At 53.5% G+C, this 20,967-nt stretch overlaps 1 protein-coding gene across 1 annotated transcript; it reads left to right on the top strand.

Annotated features, from left to right (window-relative positions):
* Positions 1 to 9,574: 9,574 nt before the first annotated feature.
* Positions 9,575 to 20,268, top strand: SLC35B2 (solute carrier family 35 member B2). The gene is made up of 4 exons (XM_075925054.1): positions 9,575 to 9,730; positions 15,393 to 15,586; positions 16,167 to 16,327; positions 18,078 to 20,268. Exons 1-4 carry the CDS (start codon positions 9,678 to 9,680, stop codon positions 19,014 to 19,016), a joined length of 1,347 nt encoding a protein of 448 aa, XP_075781169.1. The 5' UTR covers positions 9,575 to 9,677; the 3' UTR covers positions 19,017 to 20,268.
* Positions 20,269 to 20,967: the final 699 nt, after the last annotated feature.

Raw genomic sequence — 20,967 nt, 5'->3', positions numbered from 1 at the left:
ACGAAAGGAATAGATAATAAATCAAAACACCTGTATACATCTGTTACACCCAGCCTTCAAGCACTGTGTGCAGTTCGGCAGGCCCCACCTCAAAGATATATTAGAAATGGAAAAGGTATAGAGAAGGACAACACAAATAAGGGTATGGAATGGTTTCCATTAGAGGAGAGATTAAAAACACCTGGGAGTTTGCAGCTTGGAAAAGAGATGACATGGGGCAGGGAAATACGCTGGAGATATCATGAGTGATGTGGATAAAATGAATAAGAACATGTTATTTATCCAAGAAATGAACAGGAAACATGTTTAAAAGGATGTACTTCTCACAATGCAATGTAGCCCTTGTTGAGGGTGTGTTGTGAAGGTTAACACTATCACAAGCTAGATAAATTTATGAAGGATAACTCCATCGCTGGCTGGCAAGGTACAACTTCATGCTCTGGGTGTCCCTAGGCCTTCGACTGCATGGATTGTTTGACAATTGACTTATTCTGTTCTTTTCCTCTGAAGCACTTGGCACCAGCCACCTGGGGAAAATATGATTCTGGGCTATTAGACCATTGGTCTTGACCACCCCGGACAAATTTTTGCCCCAAATGGCCTCCACAAGGATTGAACTCACAACCCTGTGTTTAGCAGGCCAATGCTCAAACCACTGAGCTATCCCCCCTCTCTTGGGAGCCTTCCATTGTAATCTCCTTACTCTCTATTAACACTTACCAAGCAAGCAGGCTACACATGCTAAGCACGCAGTCCCTGCTCACCAATCCTGATCAAAGCAGGTGAACTTCCCCTGTTGGCCAGGCAAGGTCAGTCTTGTCTGGATTCTGATTGCTGCACACCAGAGTCATGCAGAGGATTCTTGGCAACTCTGGTCTTAGGCTGTGACTTGGAGTTGAGTTCTTCCTCCAGGTCTTTCCTCCTCCTTTCTGGTCCTGCTTTTCCTTTCTGCTGGTCTCCTTCTTAGACCCCAGTTTTTATAGTGACACTTGTATTCTGCTTTGCTGTACCTTAATTATTGTACTAAAATTTTACTACAGTTGTAACATACAGTATCAGAACTACCTAATCAATCGTACCCACCACCTTAGTTGATTTACATTTTCTTTAACCATCTTGAGATCTGTTTCTTTATCTGGTGACAGTAGGTGCCACTATCTCCTAAACAGGCTGGTATGACACTATTTTAATGCAATTTAGATTGAATGAAAGAGTCTTGACTGCCTGCTTTACAGCTAATGGCTGCTGGTCTTTCCGTCTGGCTACAGATGAAGGCCTTGGCCTTTAGGCCTTCCAATATGGTGACAGAAAAGGCCGCCGCCTTACAGGTGGCATCAGTAGTGAGGCCAGGAGCGGAGTGGCCCCTCTCCCCCATGGGGAAGGGCTGGGGAGAATGAGTTGTGTGTGTGTGGATTGTGGACTGTTCTGCCCTGGGATGAGGAGGGAGCAAGTGGTGGGATACAAATTCCTGGCAACCTTGCTTTGTTCCCCTAAGAGACTGGGACTGCCCCTTAGGGAGTGGTTCCACTAGGCTGTGGAGGGAGCTATTGGCATGTGAAGGGAGGGATCCCCGTGCCTTTCTAAATACAGGCAGTCCCCGGATTACATGGATCCGACTTACATCGGATCCCTACTTACAAATGGGGTGAGGCAACCCTGCACTAGCTGCGCCCCCCCAGCAGACCAGGGAGACGCGAAGCTAGCGCCCCCCCCCCCCCCAGCAGACCAGGGAGACGCGAAGCTAGCGCCCCCCCCCCCCCCCCAGCAGACCAGGGAGACGCGGAGCGGCTTTTCTCAGCAGACACCTCAGCTTGAGAATAAAGGACTGAGGGAAGTGAGGTGTGGGAGAATAAAACTGAGCTCTGGAGAAATGTTTGGCTAGAGTTTCCCCTACAATATGTACCAGTTCCGACTTACATACAAATTCAACTTAAGAACAAACCTACAGTCCCTATCTTGTACGTAACCCGGGGACTGCCTGTACAGCAAATCTACTTCAATGTGTGGCTTTACTGAATCTATTGGCCCTGGGCTGTTGGGCCAAAGTTGGGTGCAGGCCATGCAGTACCCAGGGTAAGGTTTCATATGCCTTCTGGAGGGCAGAGGGCAGCCCATCTAGAGGGAGTGCAGCATTACCTGCAGCTCCGCTCCTTGGCGAAGCCCTCTGACTGAGCCAAGAGCTGCTCCCTGCCCCAGGCTTGGTTTCCATTGCAAGTGACCCAAGGGAACTGCAGTGAAAACTGCAGCCTGAATCTCAGGGCAGGGCTGATGCAGGAGGTACTGGACTGAACCATACCGCCTTGTTCCCTGCATGGCTCAGTGCTGCCTGGAGGGCCTAGGGAAAGAAGGCACTAGCAGTCTCTGCCCGTGAGGGATCACTTTGGCTGCAAAGGTATTAAAGCCAGTGAAGAGGGGGCGGGGGAGGGGGACAGCCAATGGTCCCACTAATCTTGTCTATTCGTGTGTGGAATAAATGTTAATGTGCACCACCAAGAGAAAAACAAAATCTGGCTGTGGGTGCTCTGCTAATCAGTCGGGTGTTATTTAAATCTCTCGTGAGTGGCTGCACAAGTGAATGGCTTACAGGGAACACTGGTGACAATCTTTTGGCCTGACTACAACAGCTTCTGACATGGGCTTGAGGTAAGGCCTCCAGCACTAGCCAGCCCCAAGTGCCTGCAGCACCAAATGTCCCACCCCAAAATGGGGGAAGGAGCTGAGTGGCAACAGGAGGCTTTTCCTGAAGCTGGTCCCCAGAGGGAGAAAAGGGCAGGTATGCAAGTTGTTATGCAGGGGCAGATTAATGCTCAGATGTTCTTTGTGCCCAATACATTGTAATTAGGGATGTTAAATTTAGATTAACTGACTAATTGAATAGTTGATGCAATTTGCATTGACTATTCAATTAGTCTATAAGGGTGCCCTTCCCCCCGCCTTTGAAGTATAGCAACAGCCCTAGGCTGTTGCTACACTTCAAAGGCAAAAGTGCTGCAGGGAGCACGGGGCCAGTGGGGGGGGCAATCCCCCACTCGCCCCTTGCTCCTGCGGCATTTCAAAGCAGCAGCAACGTACAGAGTCAGCAGGGGAGTCTCCAACTGATCCCAGGCTCCATGTGGTACTGCTGCTTTGAAATGGACTCCCCAGCTTGCCCTGTGTGCACATGGTGTTTGAAAGGGGTAGCGCTGTGTGGAGCCCAGCGTCTGGCCCCAGGTGCCACATGGTGCTGCCATTTTGAAGCATTCCCCTCATCTTTCCCCCCACTTCCTGCCTCTTTTTGATAGTAAAGGGGGGGGGGAAGACAAGTGGTGTGTTCACTATGGGATAAGCAATTGATTATCAGATAGTTGGCTACTCAACTAGTCTTCACATCCCTAATTGTAATCTGCCTCTGCTCCGTCCTCTGCTACCCGCTCTGCCCCCCCGTCCCTCCTGTCCCCCTCAGTCCCCAGTCCTCTGCTACCCACTCTGCCCCCCCATGTCCCTCCTATCCCCCTCAGTCCCCACCCGCAGCCCCCTGCTACCCACTCTGCCCCCCATGTCCCTCCTGTCCCCCTCAGTCCCCACCCACAGCCCTCTGCTACCCGCTCTGCCCCCATGTACGTCCTGTCCCCCTCACTCCCCACCCCCACCCCTTCACTACCTGCTCTGCCCCCCAACCCTCCCTCAGCCCCCAGCCCTCTGCTACCTACTCTGCCCCCCATGTCCCTCCTGTCCCCCTCAGTCCCCAGCCCTCTACTACCTGCTCTGCCCCCCATGTCCCTCCTACCCTCCTACCCTCCTCAGTCCCCACCCGCAGCCCCCTGCTACCCACTCTGACCCCCATGTCCCTCCTATCCTCAGTCCCCACCCCCAGCCCTGTGCTACCCGCTCTGCCCCCATGTCCCTTAGGCCGGTGCAGCGACAGAAACACTAAACTTCTCTGAATTTGCGACTTTGGGTGCACTGAGCATGCGCACCCGAAGTGAGCAAACTCAGTAGCCCTTGCTGAGGCCGCTGCCCTCTCTCTGCCCTCACTGCCTCGTCAGATTTGCTTCCTCCTCTTTGGAGATGTTTAAAATGATGAAGGGGGCAAATTGCAGTGGGGGGGGTGTCAGGTTCTGAGCATGGGGCAGAAATTTACCGGCTGGAGGCATGGATCTTTTTTTAGCTGCAGAAGAGGGGCGAAATTTGAAAAATCGGGGGATGGGGGGTGGTAGCCTTGGTTAAGCCCAGGCGGGGGCACACTGCCAGACCCTGTACGCTGACAAAAACCCCGTTTACGGAGGGGGAAAGGTGGGAACAGTCACCCAGCGGGACAAGCCACTTGATGTCCTTGTAAATATCTGTTTTCCATGGTTGCAAAGTCTTTTTTTTCTTTATTTTCCCTGGACACTGCCTGTCAGCCCCCGAGCAGGGGGCAGGCTCCTGGGCTTGAGTTCTTAAAGGCACAGGCCTCCCAATTCCTAGACGGTCAATGCTTAGACACCACCGTTCCTCTGTATGTGTACAAGTGTGAAATATTATACATACAGGCTACGTCTACACTGGCCCCTTTTCCGGAAGGGGCATGTAAATTTCACCAGTCGTCGTAGGGAAATCCGCGGGGGATTTAAATATCCCCCGCGGCATTTAAATAAAAATGTCCGCCGCTTTTTTCCGGCTTTTAAAAAAGCCGGAAAAGAGCGTCTAGACTGGCCCCGATCCTCCGGAAAAAGTGCCCTTTTCCGGAGGGTCTTATTCCTACTTCAAAGTAGGAAAAAAGCCGGAAAAAAGCGGCAGACATTTTTATTTAAATGCCGCGGGGGATATTTAAATCACCCGCGGATTTCCCTACGACGACTGGTGAAATTTACATGCCCCTTCCGGAAAAGGGGCCAGTGTAGATGAGTTCCTGTCTCAAACTCTGCCTCTCACTTTTTTAGTATTTAATATTTTTCTCTTCATTTCTCTGTCTATCAGAAGTCACTGTATCTCCTTTCTCTTGTGTACTATGCTGATGTGCTAAAGTCCCTCCCATCCACACCCTCTCCTGTACTGCAATCCCCTGACCCATGGCAGAGCCCGCACCTGTCTCCCAAACTTCCCCTAGCAAGCACCCCTCATGCACCCAAACTCCGTCCCAGATCCTGATCACCAAACATGGGCAAGTATCGGAGGGGTAGCCGTGTTAGTCTGAATCTGAAGAATCGTTGAGGAGTCCTGTGGCACTATCTTCAGTTCGTCTATAAGGTGCCACAGGACTCCTCGCCAACATGGCCAAGTGAAACTTTAGTGATTCCTCCCATTGTCAATGGGGACATGGGTCAGAGAGCTCAGAGCAGGGGGCTCCAACGTTTTGAAAGTGCAATCCAATATGTACCTTATATATAAATATCCTTTTCCCGCTTTCTTCCTACCCCTTCTCCAAGTCCCAGATCCTGCACCCTCTATCTTCCCTCTCTTGCCCATCCTCAGTCTCTTTCATCAGCCTGGGACAGACGGTTGGGTGCGCATGCTCTGATCTTTGCTTAAGGGATCTGGAGTGTGAGAAGGGCTCTGAGCAGCTCTTGGAGCATGCATTTACTGTGGTGTTCTAGGTGCAGGCTTTGGCAGGGTATTTGGATGCATGGGTGCTCAGAGCGATGATGAGGGCTTGGATACAGGACTGGGTTCATGCCAGGGGTAGGAGTTAGTGATGTATGCTCCATTTTGTCACTGCTGTTGACTCCTAGATGGTGGTGGAGTGTGCCTAAGGCAGGCTCACCCATGCCCTTGCCCTATAACACTCCCTAAAGCTGCAAGAAAACTCCATCCCTGGTCCTGTGTTGAAAGGATACAGAATGGTATATGTTGAACCCTGACATCAGCACCCCTCTTTTTCCTTCCCTGCCGTGCACTAAAAGCAGCAGACTCCCAGGCGTGGTATCAGCTGCACGGCAAAGTGCAGGACATCCACATCAGTGGGGGGAGGGGCATGTAAGTGCTGGCACTTTATATCCTCTTGCCCACACCAGTCAGGATCACCTGACAGAGGCTACAAGATATACCAGTATATCCCTAGCTACTAGTTGGTGACCACTGCCTCAGAGCGACTGTCTGTCCAGGGTCAATGTGTCATGTCACTGCAGGTACAGCCCTGCTCCACCCAGCCTCGTACAAGGGCACTGCTTACAAACTGACATACGGTGGCCCTCCTGGCACTGAGCTGATGCCATCATGCTTCTTCTTATTGTGGGCAGGCCCATGCCACACTGTGCTACCCTGCCTAGCACCCCTCTAACCCCCTAGACCCAGTGCCACAGCACCCAGAGACCCCCACAAATTACTATGCCTATTGCCCTCCCACAGACCGCTATGCCCTGTGCCCCCCCGTAATCCCCCGCCCATATTCATTAACTGTTCAGTTCCCCCCCATATTCCCACCAGCACAACTGCAGTGCTCCTCAGACCCCCCACGCTTCACAGCGCACTGACATCCATAGATCTATCTCCCCCACTGCACATCCCCCCTTCACTTCCCACCACCTCACCAGGCCACTGTCCACAATACCAAGCCTTGATAACAGGCGAGGGTCCAGACCCAGCTGTGTTACTGTGCCTGCTGCCACAGTGCCATTGTATTTCCCTTAATAAAACTCAGTTGTGGTGTTTGGCTTGGCTATTTCACAACACCAACAGAAAGTGGAGGGTTGAAGCTGAAATCATTGCCTTGAAAAACGGTTAGAGTCCAATCGTCTAGGCTATCCACATTAACAGGGTGTTCAAGCTAATCATGGAGCAAGGATGCCATTAGTTTCCTGTCCTCTGTGTGTGCTTGATTACCCTTGTTCAGACACATTTGGCCCCAGCTTAGCATAGAGCTAGTCTTGCCACATGTTTTCACCAATACTGCGCACACTTCCCATTACGTCACAATGGACATTCCATCGTCCTGAACACATGCTGAAGACAGTGCTATAGAATCAATAATACTTTATAAATTGTTTTCGAAAATAGAAAGTTAAAATAATGGACTGCCTGTCTGTTCAAAACTGTACACCTGGGAACCCTACATAGAGCATTTCTCAGAGATGAGCTGTGGATCTGAGTGGTGCCACAAAATCAGCACAGGAAGCATGTCAGTGTTCGTAGCAGAGTCACAGAATCAGGCCACAGAGGATACTTGTGCTGTATTCAAAGCTGCAACAATCAGAGCCAGGGTGGCCAGACAATCATCCCTGGGAACTAGACGCAGATTAGAATCATTTCTAAGGAACAGTGAAACTGGAGATGAGTCATAGGGGTGGAGCTGGAACCATCTGGAGCCAGTTTCATTCAGGGGGACACTGGGCAGTGGTCCTAGTGTAGTGAGATTCCCTCAGGCAAGAGGCCAGCTGCAGCATGAGAGGATTTTTCCATCGCCAGAACACGTGTCTGAGCCACAACATGTCCGCACTACAGCCAGGTCCTGAGATGGGGCCTGTGACTTGTGATGAACAGAAATAACTTCCCTTGCATTCCTCATACACTGGTTGTGATATCCCACCATGTGCCTTCTAGTGCATTTTTATTTTCCTTTGAGCTTTTCACAGTTCTAATAAAAATTAAAAAAATTTAGCAGTCTCTAGATTGGCAATATTTTGCTCCAAAGCATCCCCTCTTTCAGAAAATCTCGCCCCTTTTCTTATCTGGCCTTGAGTATTTGCACAAGAACACTGACCTTCTCTCTGGGAAAATTAAGTGTGAAGAAGGACTTAGAAATAACTTTGTAGTGTAGACGTACCCTAACTAAGAGACGTTAATTCGAATTAACTCTGAGAGGCGCTACACACGCGAGCCGCTAGTTCGAACTTAATTTGAACTAGCGGAGCACTTAATTCGTAAACCTCATTTTACGAGGACTAACGCCTAGTTTGAATTAACTAGTTCGAATTAATGGCTGTGTAGACACTTAATTGGAACTAGTGGGAGGCTAGCCCTCCCCAGCTTGCCCTGTTGGCCATTCTGTGCACCACCAGGGAAACTCTTCTGTCCCCCTCCCGGCCCCGGATACCTTACAGGGGCATGGGCTGGCTGCGGTGCCCGTGAAAGGTGCAAGCCTGCCAGCACCCAGCTAGCAGACCCTGCACCTGGCACGGCTCAAGCCAGCCATCTGCTGCCAGCCAGCCCTCTGCCTCTTCCTGTGACCAGGCTGGTAGCTCCCGTGAGCCTGCCCAGGTCCGCAAGAGGCGGGCGCCTGCCTGGTCTAGTGCAGACATCGTGGACCTCATCCACGACCTCCACACTAGGCACAGGAAAGTGGCTGTCTAGGGCAGGATAGCTGCCAGCCTGGCCAACCAGGAGATGGTTTGCATGAAAATCAGGGTGGTCCACTGAGACCCCAGACCCTCATCCCTGAGCTTAGAATGGCCGTACTGGGTCAGACCAAAGGTCCATCTAGTCCAGTAGCCTGTCTGCCGACAGCGGCCAACACTAGGGACCCTGGAGGGGATGGACCGAAGACAATGACCAAGCCATTTGTCTCGTGCCATCCCTCTCCAGCCTTCCACAAACTTAGGGCAGGGACACCACTCCTACCCCCTGGCTAATAGCACTCCATGGACCCAACCTCCATGAATTGATCTACCTTCTCTTTAAACTCTGTCCTAGTTCTAGCCTTCACAGCCTCTAGCAGCAATGAGTTCCACAGGTTGACTATTTGCTTTGTGGAGAAGTACTTTTTGTGGACTTGCTAGTTCGAATTAGCAAAACGCTACTTAGAACTAGTTTTTAAGTCTAAACGCGCTAGTTCGAATTAGCTTACTTCGAATTAACTAATTTGAAGTAAGTTAGTTCGAATTAGCTCTGTAGTGTAGACGTAACCTCTGATACTTTCACTAACCCACTTCTCCTGTGTAGTTCATCATCAAGGAAGTTTCCCCACTGTTGACTGTACATGAGAACATTAAGATCAAGTACATAATTGACAAGGCCTTTCAACAGAGATAATGTAGCCTGAATGACAGCACAGTCAGGAGTGCTGAATTCCCTGAGAGTCACCATCACCGAGTAGTATATGCAGACACCACTGGTCAGAATGGGCAGCACAAGAGATGTTCGCTGCACTGCACTGGACTCCCAGAGAAAGTGCCATTTCACTCCCTCTGCAGAGAGGGCTCACCGCTCATGGTCTTTGAATGATGAGAATGATGACTGATGAGAAGACAGAGTACAAGTGCCAAAAATGTTCATAGTGCAGTTCTACTTCATAAAGATGACAAAATATGTAAATAGATGTTGATACTATGAAATAATAAATTTTTAAAATATGAATGATAGTTATCAGAATTTGCATTGTGTATATATAATGCAAATTAACAGGAAAAACGGAAGCATCCCGAGTCCGTTATCCCCTGAGTCCGTTAGCAAGGAGGTAGCAAATTGAGAGTTTTTTCGACCAAAACCCCCATTGCCTCTGAATTTGCAAGCAGCCAGCGAAGGTAGCAAGTCCCGAGCAGTAACACCGAATGTCATGTGTGCATGACAGAAACTGCAACGGTCGCAAAACTGGAGAGCTGCACTTTTTGCCTATACACCGGACCCCACGCCCAGCTGTCTCCTCTCGGGGGCGGGAGCGCTCTGCGGGCCCCTCCCGGCCGCCGGGGGCGCTGTGGGGCGCGGCGCGGCTGCGCGGGGCGGGCTGGCGGGGCCGGTGTCTGCGCCGCGCGGGGCCGGGATAGAGGCGCCGCGGGGAGCAGCAGATGGGTGGGCGCGGAGGCGCGCGCACCGGCCCGGCCGGCAGCCGGGGCCGCAGGTGGGCGCCGCGGAGCGCGGATCCCGCCGCTTTCCCCTCTGCTGCCGGGGCCGCCCGTGGGCTGCGGGCAGAGGGGGCGCGGGGGCTCGGCCCGTCCCCAGCCGGCGGGGCGGGCGGGGCCGTGCAGCCCCGGGGCCGGGCGGGCGCGCGCTGAGTCCTGCCCGGGCACCGACAGGGAAGCAGCGGGAGGCCGCGCAGGGCCGCTCCTGGAGCCCGGCCCGCAGGGGAAGTGGGCAGCTGAGTGATGACCTGGCCATGCTGCAAGCAGCACGGGGCCTGCCTCTGGCCTGCGGGCGCCTTCGGCCGAGCCGGGCTAGAGCCCCCGGGGGCGGGTGGGGCGAGCCAGTGACGGGTTCCTCGCCGGCAGTTGCCTGTGGCCGGTCACTGTGGGCTGTGTGGTGTAGGTGCCATGTTTCTAGGGCTGTTTGGTGGCTGTGTGGCCTGCAGGGTCTGGCTCTCACTGGACGAATTGGCGTCTCTATGCTGGAGCAGTGATTTTCAGCCAGGGCTCTGGGGCCCCTTGGGGGGGCTACAGGTAGAGTTTATGGGATCCACCAAGGGAGGCCAGTTGGACTTGCTAGGATCCAGGGCTGAAAACCAAAGCCCCACTACACAGGACTTCATCCCAGGGCCCTAAGCCTCACTACCCCGGGTTAAAGCTGAAGTCTGAGCACCTTAGCTTTGTGATGCCCTTATGGTATTGGGCTCCAGGCAATGGCCTTGCTTGCTATCCCCCAACACCAGTTCTGGTTTTTATATGCAGAAAAACAGCTCCTGAGGCACAGGTGGCTGTGGAGTTTTTATAGCATGTTGGCGGGGGGCTCAGAAAGAAAAAGGTTGGGAAGGAGGAAGAAGTAATTCAGGGAATCCCCCGAGAACAGCGTGCGACATCTAGATGCAGGCTAGCTGGACGTAGATTTCCCTGGGCTCCACTTCCAGTCACAGCTAATGTCTCCAAGCTTTTCCTCTTCTCTAGGGTGTTCCCCAGAGTCCCCCTAGACTGGTCAGGACTCTCCCAGGCCTGGTCACTGCAGAGGGGCAGCTCTTTTCAAAAGAGCTCAGCATGCTTATATAGGAGGGGGATGTGTTCTGCTCCTGCTGAGGCACCAGTCAGGAGTGTACTTTCTGTAGCATTCCATTCCCACTGTGATGCTTGTAGCCAGAGTTTCCCTAGGGCACTGAGTTCTCTTGGAAATCTAGCCCTTTGTTGGTGCCCACTGAGCTTTCTCGGAAAATCTAACAAACAAATAAAAAAAGACAGAATGCTGTTAGCTCTGGGTGAAGGGGCCCCAAGCCCCTAACACCTTTGAAGCAAGAAATACTTCCCCCCAGATCAGAGTGCCCTCTCCTGGGCCAGAGAAGTCCCAGCCCCCAGGAGCTAGGCCCTTCCCTTGTTGACTGAGCGATGTCAACATCCTCTGTTCCACGTTGCAATTAGCCAGTACACACACACATACACACACCCGTAGCGTGCTGCTGGTAATACTCTGCCCATGGGGCTAGATAAGGTTTGCCAAGGTCACCCTGGCCCTGAAGGCTGCTGAGGAAGAGACTTGGAGCCCTGTGCATTCCATGCATCCCCCTCACTCTGGTAATAGATCAGGCAGTGCTAAGGCCAGTGTACTGTCAGAATCCACGAGCCATAGCACATGTATTGGGTGGGATGGGAACTTCCGCTGGGCAGATGAACATAGCCGGTTGTGTAATATCCCACTCCCCAAAGAATTGAAAAGTCACTGCAACTGGGACTGGCGTCTAGTTTGGTCTCTTTAAATAGCACCAGCCGCTGTGTTGGGCAGGGAGAGGTCAGGACAGGAGTAAGGGGCATGGGTGGAGCTGTTTGTGGGGAGCCTGGGGCAGAGTGGGTTGTGGGTTGGGATTATGGGGCATTGGCAGAGCCCGGGTTAGAGGAAACCCAGGCGTAGAATAGCGGGGGGGGGGGGATTCTGCAGGATGAGACCGAGCAGCAGCATTGCTGCGAGAAGATCCCATGTTTGTTCCTCTCTCCCCTTCCCTGTGATCTTAGAGCTGAGCTAGGTGGGCTGGGTCTTTCTCTGTACAGAGGGGTCTTTCCTGACCCCTTGGTGCGGGATCAAGTGCTGAGATGCCAGAAAGGCTAAATTAGAAATTGCAGGGGGGGTGGGGTCAGGGGCTCCATCCTGCCCTGGCTCAGGGATTGTGTGTCAGAAATTTCCCCCTTCTCTGTGAAGAGGATCAGCAGCTGAGTTTGTCCTCTCCGTTTCCTGGATACCCTCTTGGCCTGAGCCTGTGAAAGCTCCTTTCATGCCTGGTGACTGCTGTGGTTTCATGGTGCTACCTGTAACACTAGCTGCCCTGTTGGAGAGGGGAGGGACCTGATGCAGGGAACTGTCTGGCCAAGCCTGCTAGCAGCAGGGACAGAGCCAGCCTTTGTCCAGCTGCACAGCTCCCCCCCACCCCACCTCCCTTCGCTGTGGGCCTGGGATACTAGAGATTTTGCTCATCCTACCGGGGCTCAGCTGAAGCCAGGGAAGCATCAGAAGACACCTCTCCATAACTAAACCATTCTCCACTCTGTCCCTCTGAAATCTCCCCAGCCCTAGGGATGATCAGAGGTGGAGGCTAGCCTCAGTGCTTCCTCTCAGCACAGTTGTGGGTCCAAGTATCAGGTGGGAGGGATAGACCATGACTGCACGCCCTGGCCTGCTCCTGCAGTTACAGCTAGTTAAAATCTGACCTCAGTGAAGCTGGGGGCACTTCTGCTGCCCTCACCCTGGAGCCCAGGATACCAGGTCATTGTGATAAATGAGGATTGAATTCTGAATGAGGGGCAGTGACAGTTCAGGCGTGGGTGTGTTTGCCATTTCACCCCGGTACCTACGGTTGGGCCTAAGGGTTACCACACAAGCATGTGTCCTGTGCTGCAAGAGAGTCTGATGAAGGGAGCAGAAGTGGCATTTCTGTGGAATGGAGTTAAGTCAGTGATGCCCTAAATGTTGCTAGCAAGACCCCAGCCTACACAGAAATGTTGCCTCTTCCTTAGGTAAGCCAGGGTAAATGAACCATCCCTCTGCTACCTCTGCACCAGTGTTGCAGCATGTGCTCATGCGTATAAACCAGGCTCAGACTCTTCCCCAGAAAGGAGCAGCAGTTGAACTTCTCTCACGGTTGGGAATTTCTGGTGGTAATCAGGGAATTTCCTGCAGAGATGGAAGTGTCTGTCTTGAACAGGTCCTTTGGGAGTCTCCTCCTAAGGCTGTCTGGAAAAGGGAAGTGCCCCCCAGACCTTTCCCCAAGAAGGAAGGGAAGTTGTGGGGTGGCCGAAGGCAACTTTCTTTCCTGTCTTTAATGCCCTGTTAGGCTACATCTACACTGGCGTGATTTTCCGGAAATGCTTTTAACGGAAAAGGTTTTCCGTTAAAAGTATTTCCGGAAAAGCACGTCTAGATTGGCAGGATGCTTTTCTGGAAAAGCACATTTTCCGGAAAAGCGTCCGTGGCCAATCTAGACGCGCTTTTCCGCAAAAAGGCTCCGATTGTCATTTTCGCGATTGGGGCTTTTTTGCAGAAAACACTACTGTGCTGTCTACACTGGCCCTTTTCCGGAACAGTTTTCTGGAAAAAGACTTTTGCCCGAACGGGAGCAGCATAGTTTTTCCAGAAAAGCACTGATGATTTTACATTAGATTGTCAGTGCTTTTCCGGAAATTCAAGCGGCCAGTGTAGACAGCTGGCAAGTTTTTCCGGAAAAGCGGCTGATTTTCCGGAATAACTTGCCAGTGTAGACACAGCCTTACTGATACAGCCTCTAGGCTGCTACAGGTTACGTGATCAGCATAGCCCTGATACTACAGGGTCCCCCTATGAAGGCCCCCTTGAGCTGTGGTGTCCAGCGTGCTAGCCATTAGCCACATGTGGCTATTTGGCCGGTTGAGTGTGGCTAGTTGGCTAGAGCCGTTGCTACTGTTGTGGCTATACTTCCAAACTTGTTGGACACCTCAGCCCTAGAAAGGCCATCGACACACCTTTGTTATAATGAACACTTTTACCCTTCCTGACCCCTTCCATGCAAGGGCCCCACAGCACTTGAGACATTAATTCAACCTTTCAGCCCCAGTAGGAGATCATCATCCAGAGAAACCGAGGCACCAGCTGGTGAAGGGACTTGCCCAAAGCAAGTCAATGGCTGCCAGGAATAGACCCCCAGGGATCCTGACAGCCTCAGTGTTCTGATCTAACATAGCAAGTGGCTCTGACCCATGGGTGAGTGCCTATGTAGGAAGTAGTGATTTTGGGGCTGCAGCAACCCCAGCATCTGCTGATCCAGACCCCCACCTGGCACACAGGTCTTGTTCCAGTTCTGGTAATGTAAGGCTGCCTCAGGATACGAGATGTCACGTTGGCGTAAGTTACCAGGGAACGGGAAAATCTCGCCGCAGTTTGAGGTGTGTCCTGGTGAAATTCCATTCAGCCTCCCCACCTCCAGTTGGGTCTTGGCATCTTCAGGGCGATATTGGGCCTATCCCATGGGGGGAGAACACCAGTCAGTCCTTGTGGACCCATGCTGAGTTAATGCTGGCAGAGCAGTGGGCTGGATACTCCAAAACAGGGCGGTGGTAAAATCCTCACCCCATAGGCCTGTGGGGAAGTTCCTTCCTAAGCCAGAGGCTGTCTCCGGCCTTGAGGGTGAGCCGTGGTCATTTCCTCTCAGCTCTGGTTAGTGGCCTCACATGTTCTAAGCTGCGTGGGTCTGGTCCCCATGTGGTGAGGTCTCCGCCCACTCTCCCCTTTTCCCCACATGGCCACTTCCCTGTGCTGCCCTTTTCCTGCTGCAGCAGGATGTCTGAGGGGGAGTTCCCAGCTGGGCCCTTCCCCTCCCCTGGGCCACAGCTGCTGTTTGCTTTTCAGGAAGGAGCTGAAATAGCCGCAGGGTGAGAGCTGCTGCTTCCACTTTGTGCCCCGCCCCTAGAAGTTTTGGCTGAAAATTAAACTCGTGCTAGTGAGAGTACCAAAGAGGAAAAGTATTTGGAGCTGGTGTGTGTGGAGTTGTGTCGTTAGTACTGTATTCTGATGCAGTCGGGATGGTGAGAGCTGCAAACACCCCAGCTCCTAAAACCAGAGACGACAACATGCGTGGCCCTTGTGCCATTGACCTCCAAGTGCTCCATGCACTGGAATTGTTTCACCTACTCCCCAAAGAGCCACCTCCAGGGCATGACGCAATAGCTGCTTGACAGCAACACTGGAGGAGACGGGAAGAAGATGCCAGGACCCAGTTGGAGGTGGGGAGGCTGAATGGAATTTAGCCAGGACACAGCTCAAACGGCTGCGAGATTTTCCCGTTCCCTGGTAACTTCCGCCAATGTTCCATTTGGGCCCACCTGTTGCTCGGGGTCACATGTTGCAGATGCACCTGAGCAACTCCCACCCAAAGAAAGGGGAGGGGATCTTCCTCTCCCAGCTTGCAGCTGACTTGGTGACTGGGAAGGATGAGAGTCAGTGGAAGGAATGTTCTCAAATCTGAGCTGCTCCCTCCGTTTGTCAGTGTGCCCAGTGGCTCCAGAGCTGTGTGAGGGGTGGGGAAATCTGCCACGGGCTCCATGTCCTGTGGCACGTCCCTGATGTTACTGGCTGGGCTAGTAGCCGCCCTGTAGCTCATCAGGTGGAACGTCATCTCTTGGCAGGTGGTGCCTGGCAGCCGTGCTGGCTGCTCTCCCCGCCATGGCTGCCAGCGAAGAGGTATTGGCTGCCCTGCAGGACTCATGGGGGGACTTCTGGCTCTTCCGTTTCTTCATCAATGCTGCAGGCTATGCAAGCATCATGGTGCCAGGGTTTCTGCTCATTCAATACTTCAAGAGAAAGAATTACCTGGAGACTGGTAAGAGGAAACCAATGCACCTCAGTTCCAACCTCCATCCCCTTGGGCTATTTCAGTGTTGGCTCCCCTCACACTTCCACTATCATGCCTCAGTTCCATCCCCCGGCTCCTCTACCACTCTGCTGCTCCAGCCCTAAGCCCCTGGCAGAACTCTCTGGCTGTTTCAGAGCCAGCTAAGGGCTACCCAGAGACAGCCAAACTCATCTAGCTCATCTCCAGAGCTTTATCTCAGCTGCGACCGCTGTGACTGTTTCCTTTAGATATAGGGCACTGTGGGTAATGTGCAGAGCCCCTCGCATCTGCAAACGGGTGAACTTTTGGCGCTGGGAGCCTGCCTACTCTGTTCTTAGCTGGGAGGGGCCCTGTTGGCAAAGGGGGATGGGGAATGTGGCTGGGCAGCGTGTGAATGAGCCAGTTGAAAGTGATTTATAGATACAGCCCATACAAGAAGGTCTCAGGCTTTCCCTTCCTGCAGCCCAGGGAGGTTGTTGGGTGGGTTAGCACTGGCAGAGGGGCTTAGGAGAAAAGAAACACTCCCTCCTGAGTTAATGTGGCCTCCCTGGTTCTCTCAATCCCCCAGGCCGCGGCATTTGCTTCCCTGTCATCAAGTCCTGCATCTTTGGCAGCGAGGCCAAGTCTGCGCACCCAGATGACAGCTCCCTGGCATCCCGGAATGAAACCATGGAGTCTTCAACAGCCCGTCAGGTTTTCAAGCTTCTCTTCTGTGCTGCTGGCCTCCAGGTAGAGCCTCAATGTGTTCCTAGCCATGCTGCCATGGGGCAGAGATGGAGAGAGGCCCTGATGCAGGTTGCCAGTTGGAGGCCTTGAAAGACTGAGTCCCAGCATCCAGTGTTCTCTTGGAGTTTTGCCTGGTCGCACTGCATGCAGGGGCATGTTGTCTCTGGGCTCTCTCCGTTTTGTTGGCTCCAGTCTGGTTGCCAGCGTGGTCCATTGAGTGGCTTGGTGAGCCAGTGTCCGGTGAGCTGGAAGATACTGTCTGTCTGTCCCTCACCCCTCCGCACTGTGCTTCATGCGTGAGTAGTATATAGTTTAATCCTATGTTCTCCCCTCTGGGGCTGGAATGTCCTACCTATGGGCAGAGCCTGAGCATAGGTTTTATTAGGAAATTGAAAAAAATCTTTCCAGTGTTTAAGTTAATCTGAGGTAAAGAGGAAACCGATCCTGCTTCTTTGAGTCACCGCTGCAGGAAACATGCCCAAAGTGCAGCCTGAACAATGAGAGGAAGGGCGCCTTGTAGTGAAGGCACTGGATGGGGATTCAGGAGATCAGCATTCAGTTCCTGGTTCTGTCATAGGCTCGCAATGTGATTTAGGACAGGTGGCTTTATCTCTCGGGATGGCAGTTTCCCAGTGGTACAGTGGGAGGTAGGAGAATGACTCCATTATATCTGTGAGGAGCAGCAGGGCCATGTAACCCTAGATCAGGGTGGGGAACCTTTTTTGAGTCGAGGGGCCACCCACCCACAGAAAAATCAGTTGTGAGCTACACACAAGTGAGAAACAAAAAACCAAAACCAAATCATCAGTGACGTGGTGCCCACCTGAGAAGGAGAAAGACACTCCCCACATTCCCCTCGCATACCAGAGCCTGGGGTGCGGCCCAGCCTAGTAGATTTTGTGAGCTCCAGCCCTGCTGTGATCCAGGGAGATATCAGGGGGGTTGGAGTACCAGTGTGGGCTCCCCAATGCTAGAGGGAGGGGCATGAGCCTTGGGGGCTGGATCCAGGCAAGTTGGGGGCTGCATCTGGCCCTTGGGCCTGAGGCTCCCCACCCCAACCTTGATGCAAAGACGACAGTCCTCACAGAGGGTGGATTCCTCTTCTGGGTTTGCAATTAAAATGTGGGGTTTTTTTTCAATTTAAGAAATGACCTCGGACACTAAATGCAAAACACTGTGTTAATGCCCCATTATGGCTGCAGAGTGAAAGGGCAGCAGCGTGTAGCTCCTGCTGGCACCAGGGTCTTGGTCATGGCTCTGTCATGCTGCTTAGTCTGGTTTTTCTGGTTGTCCAGGCAGCTGAGTGTAGAACTGTTTGTATTGCACAGGGCGTACACGGGCAGAGTTAGTGCAAGCGCTGGGGCACTTGCTTTGCCACTTCCTGTGATGTCTGTGGCTGTAATCTCAGGAGCCAGACCACATTGTTGGTTGGGTACTTACAGCCTTAACTAGAGGAGGAGCTGCATCCAGGTGGAGCGTGTTCGCCAGGTCTTTGAGTAATGAAGCGCTGCCCAGGGGACTGGCTTCTCCCCGCCTCTCTGCTGGGAACCAAGGGGGTGAGGCTGACGTAGCCAGACAGGCCTGTGTGTTGCTCCCACCTTGCAGGCACCCCCACCTTGCTGGGCACATGGGGTATGCAGGGGAGGAGAGTGCTGGATCCCAATTAGGTGAAGAGGTGCACAGTCAGTCCTGTTCTTCCTTGCCAGCTGCCAACTCCACTCCGCCCTCGCCCTCTGCTCTTTGTGCCCTGCAGGCTTCCTACCTGACCTGGGGTGTCCTCCAGGAGCGTGTCATGACCCGTACGTATGGGGCCACCGAGACTGATCCTGGCGAGAAGTTCAAAGACTCCCAGTTCCTGGTTTTCATGAACCGGATCCTGGCCTTCACTGTAGCTGGCCTGTACTGTGCCCTGACCAAGCAGCCACGCCATGGCGCCCCCATGTACAAGTATTCCTTTGCCTCGCTCTCCAACATCCTCAGCAGCTGGTGCCAATATGAGGCACTCAAATACATCAGTTTCCCCACCCAGGTGCTGGCCAAGGCCTCCAAGGTGATCCCAGTCATGCTGATGGGCAAGCTGGTGTCGCGCAAGAGCTACGAGTACTGGGAGTACCTGACAGCGGTGCTCATCTCGGTGGGCGTCAGCATGTTCCTGCTCTCCAGCACCCCCAACAAGCACCTCTCCACTGTCACCACCTTCTCTGGTGTGGTCCTCCTGGCTGGCTACATCGTCTTCGACAGCTTCACTTCCAACTGGCAGGACGCCCTCTTCATGTACAAGATGTCCCCGGTGCAGATGATGTTTGGAGTGAATGTCTTCTCCTGCCTCTTCACAATGTGCTCGCTGCTGGAGCAGGGCGCCCTGCTGGAGTCTGCCCACTTCATGGCCCGCCACTCTGAGTTCGCCGCCCACGCCATGCTGCTGTCAATCTGCTCCGCCTTCGGCCAGCTCTTCATCTTCTACACCATCAACCAGTTTGGGGCGGCCGTCTTCACCATCATCATGACGCTGCGCCAGGCTTTTGCCATCCTACTCTCCTGTCTCATCTACGGGCACGCCATCACCGTGGTGGGCGGGCTGGGTGTGGCCGTGGTCTTTGTGGCACTCTTCCTGCGTGTCTATGCCCGCAGCCGCATGAAGAAGCGCAGCAAGAAGCCACCTGTTGGCGAGGCCTCGGTGCAGAAGGTTTAGGGACCGTGGGACAGACTGTGCCCTTGTCCCCACTTCCACTGCAGAGCACTTACTTTATTTCTCTCCTTGAACCTACGGAAGAGAGGAGGGGAGACACGATGACTCCCTTTGCCAGCTGCTTTTCCTGGACAAGGAGCTGGAGCGAGGAAGCACGGTGCTTTCCCGGCTGCCCCACACCTTTCTCCTATTGCCTTAATAGGTCTAAGTATTTCAATTTCCTGAGATGGCCCCAAGAAGGGAGCAGGGGGCAGATCTCGTTTCCAGGCATGCAAGGGGATTAACTCCTGCCCTAGCTCCATCTGGTATTTGGGGCGCCACATGAAGATTATTTATGAGCAGGGGAGTTTTCTTCCCTGGCCCTTTGTCTCCAGCTGCACTCCCCGTTTCTTTCCTCACTGCAGAGCCGATAACAAGGCCTGGAAGAAAACACTACTTTTCATTTGTCTTTTCAAGTATGCACCGTGGCAAGGGAAGCTCCACTCTGTCTGCCCCTGTATCAGGTGGTGTAGGGAGCGGGGACAGGAGCGCAGGCTGGGGGACAAGATCTCAGCTGCTCCAGCCTCTTCCAGTGGGAGGTGTTTTAGGGAGCATGGCAGGAGCCACCCGTCCCAGCCTTTCCCAGCAGGAGGTGCTATGGGGAACATCCCATTCCAGGGCTAGTAAAAGAGCTACATTGTAACCGGCAGGGCTGGTGGCAGGTGCTTCTTTGTGTCCTTACTGGCTTGGCAGGTCCATTCGCTACACTCACTGCTGGGAGCCTTCTCCATTTCTGGCCCCTGTGCTGAGACACACCTGGGCTGACATTCGCGTTCCGTGCTGCTTTTCATTTCCTCGTCGTAGGACTGAACTGCAACTCCCAGGACCTAAAGATGATCTCCGCTCGGTGGCTCCAGGGATTTGTAATTGGCTCCCACAGTTTAGAAAAGCACAAAGATCCCGTTCCTGAAATATCCCTCCTTGGTTCTCCTTTTCCTGCCAGCAGGAGGGGCAGCCTGGGCAGGGCTGTGTGGTATGCAGTGGTCCTGGGGACAGGACACAAAGCCCAGCCCCCGGTCCTTTTCCCTGCATGTGGCTGCTCTCAAACTAGATGTGGAGACCTGGGAGCCACTTGCCCTGGCTCTGCTTCTGGAGCCCGGGTTGGGCCCAGTGACCCTTTCATCACTGAACAGAACTGTCCCCAACTGCTAGGGGAATGGCTCGAGTACTTTTACTTTTCTCTTTTTATTAAATTAAAAAGATGCTGCAAACAGTGCCCTGGGCCAGTATGTTGGGATCTGAATGTGCTTGGGGGAGGGGAAGGACCCTGGCACCCGGGAGCTCTCTGCCTAGGGACTTTGCCCTTGGGACTGACTGACACTAACACTGACTTTATGGCCGCACAGGAGAGCATTACTGGCCACTTTGCACCCCAGGGAGCTGCCTGAGGTCACCCAGAGGGCCATATTGCTGCTGTAGGCCCAGCGCGGCCGGGGCATTGGGCCAGACTGTGTTCCAGCCTGAGCCCTCTGCTCCTGCTGGCTGGTCACTGTCCCTGTGTTCCTGGTGCAGGGTTCTGTGGGGGTGGGAGGGCAGCTGTTAGCCCTGGGTCTGGCTGTGTAAATAGATCTTGTTTGTGGGCAGCCCTCCTGCCAGTTCTACCAGGGCCTCTGCCATCCAAAGCTGGGTGGGGGCTACCCTCAGGCCTGCCACCCAGAGCCTCCATGGCTGGAACAGCCCGTGAGGGGTGAAGTCCTGCGCCAAACCCCAGCTTCATAACATCCCCCCTAGAGCAGGGTGTAGCGAGCATGGTCCGTCACAGGCAGGCTGGGAAGCTATTTGAAGCAGCACTAGGGCATAGGCTCCCTTCAAGGCTAAGGCTCATGGATGGCCGGTGACCTGGCCACCTGGGGAGGCTAGTCTCAGGCCCCACTCTCCCCCCCCCCCCCCGTGGCCCTCCTGTTCTATCCCCTTC

This window comes from Pelodiscus sinensis, chromosome 3 (genome assembly GCF_049634645.1).
Source record: "Pelodiscus sinensis isolate JC-2024 chromosome 3, ASM4963464v1, whole genome shotgun sequence".
Lineage (NCBI taxonomy): Eukaryota > Metazoa > Chordata > Testudines > Trionychidae > Pelodiscus > Pelodiscus sinensis.
Note: the sequence above shows the minus strand (reverse complement) of the source record. Positions and strands in the feature narration are given on the sequence as shown.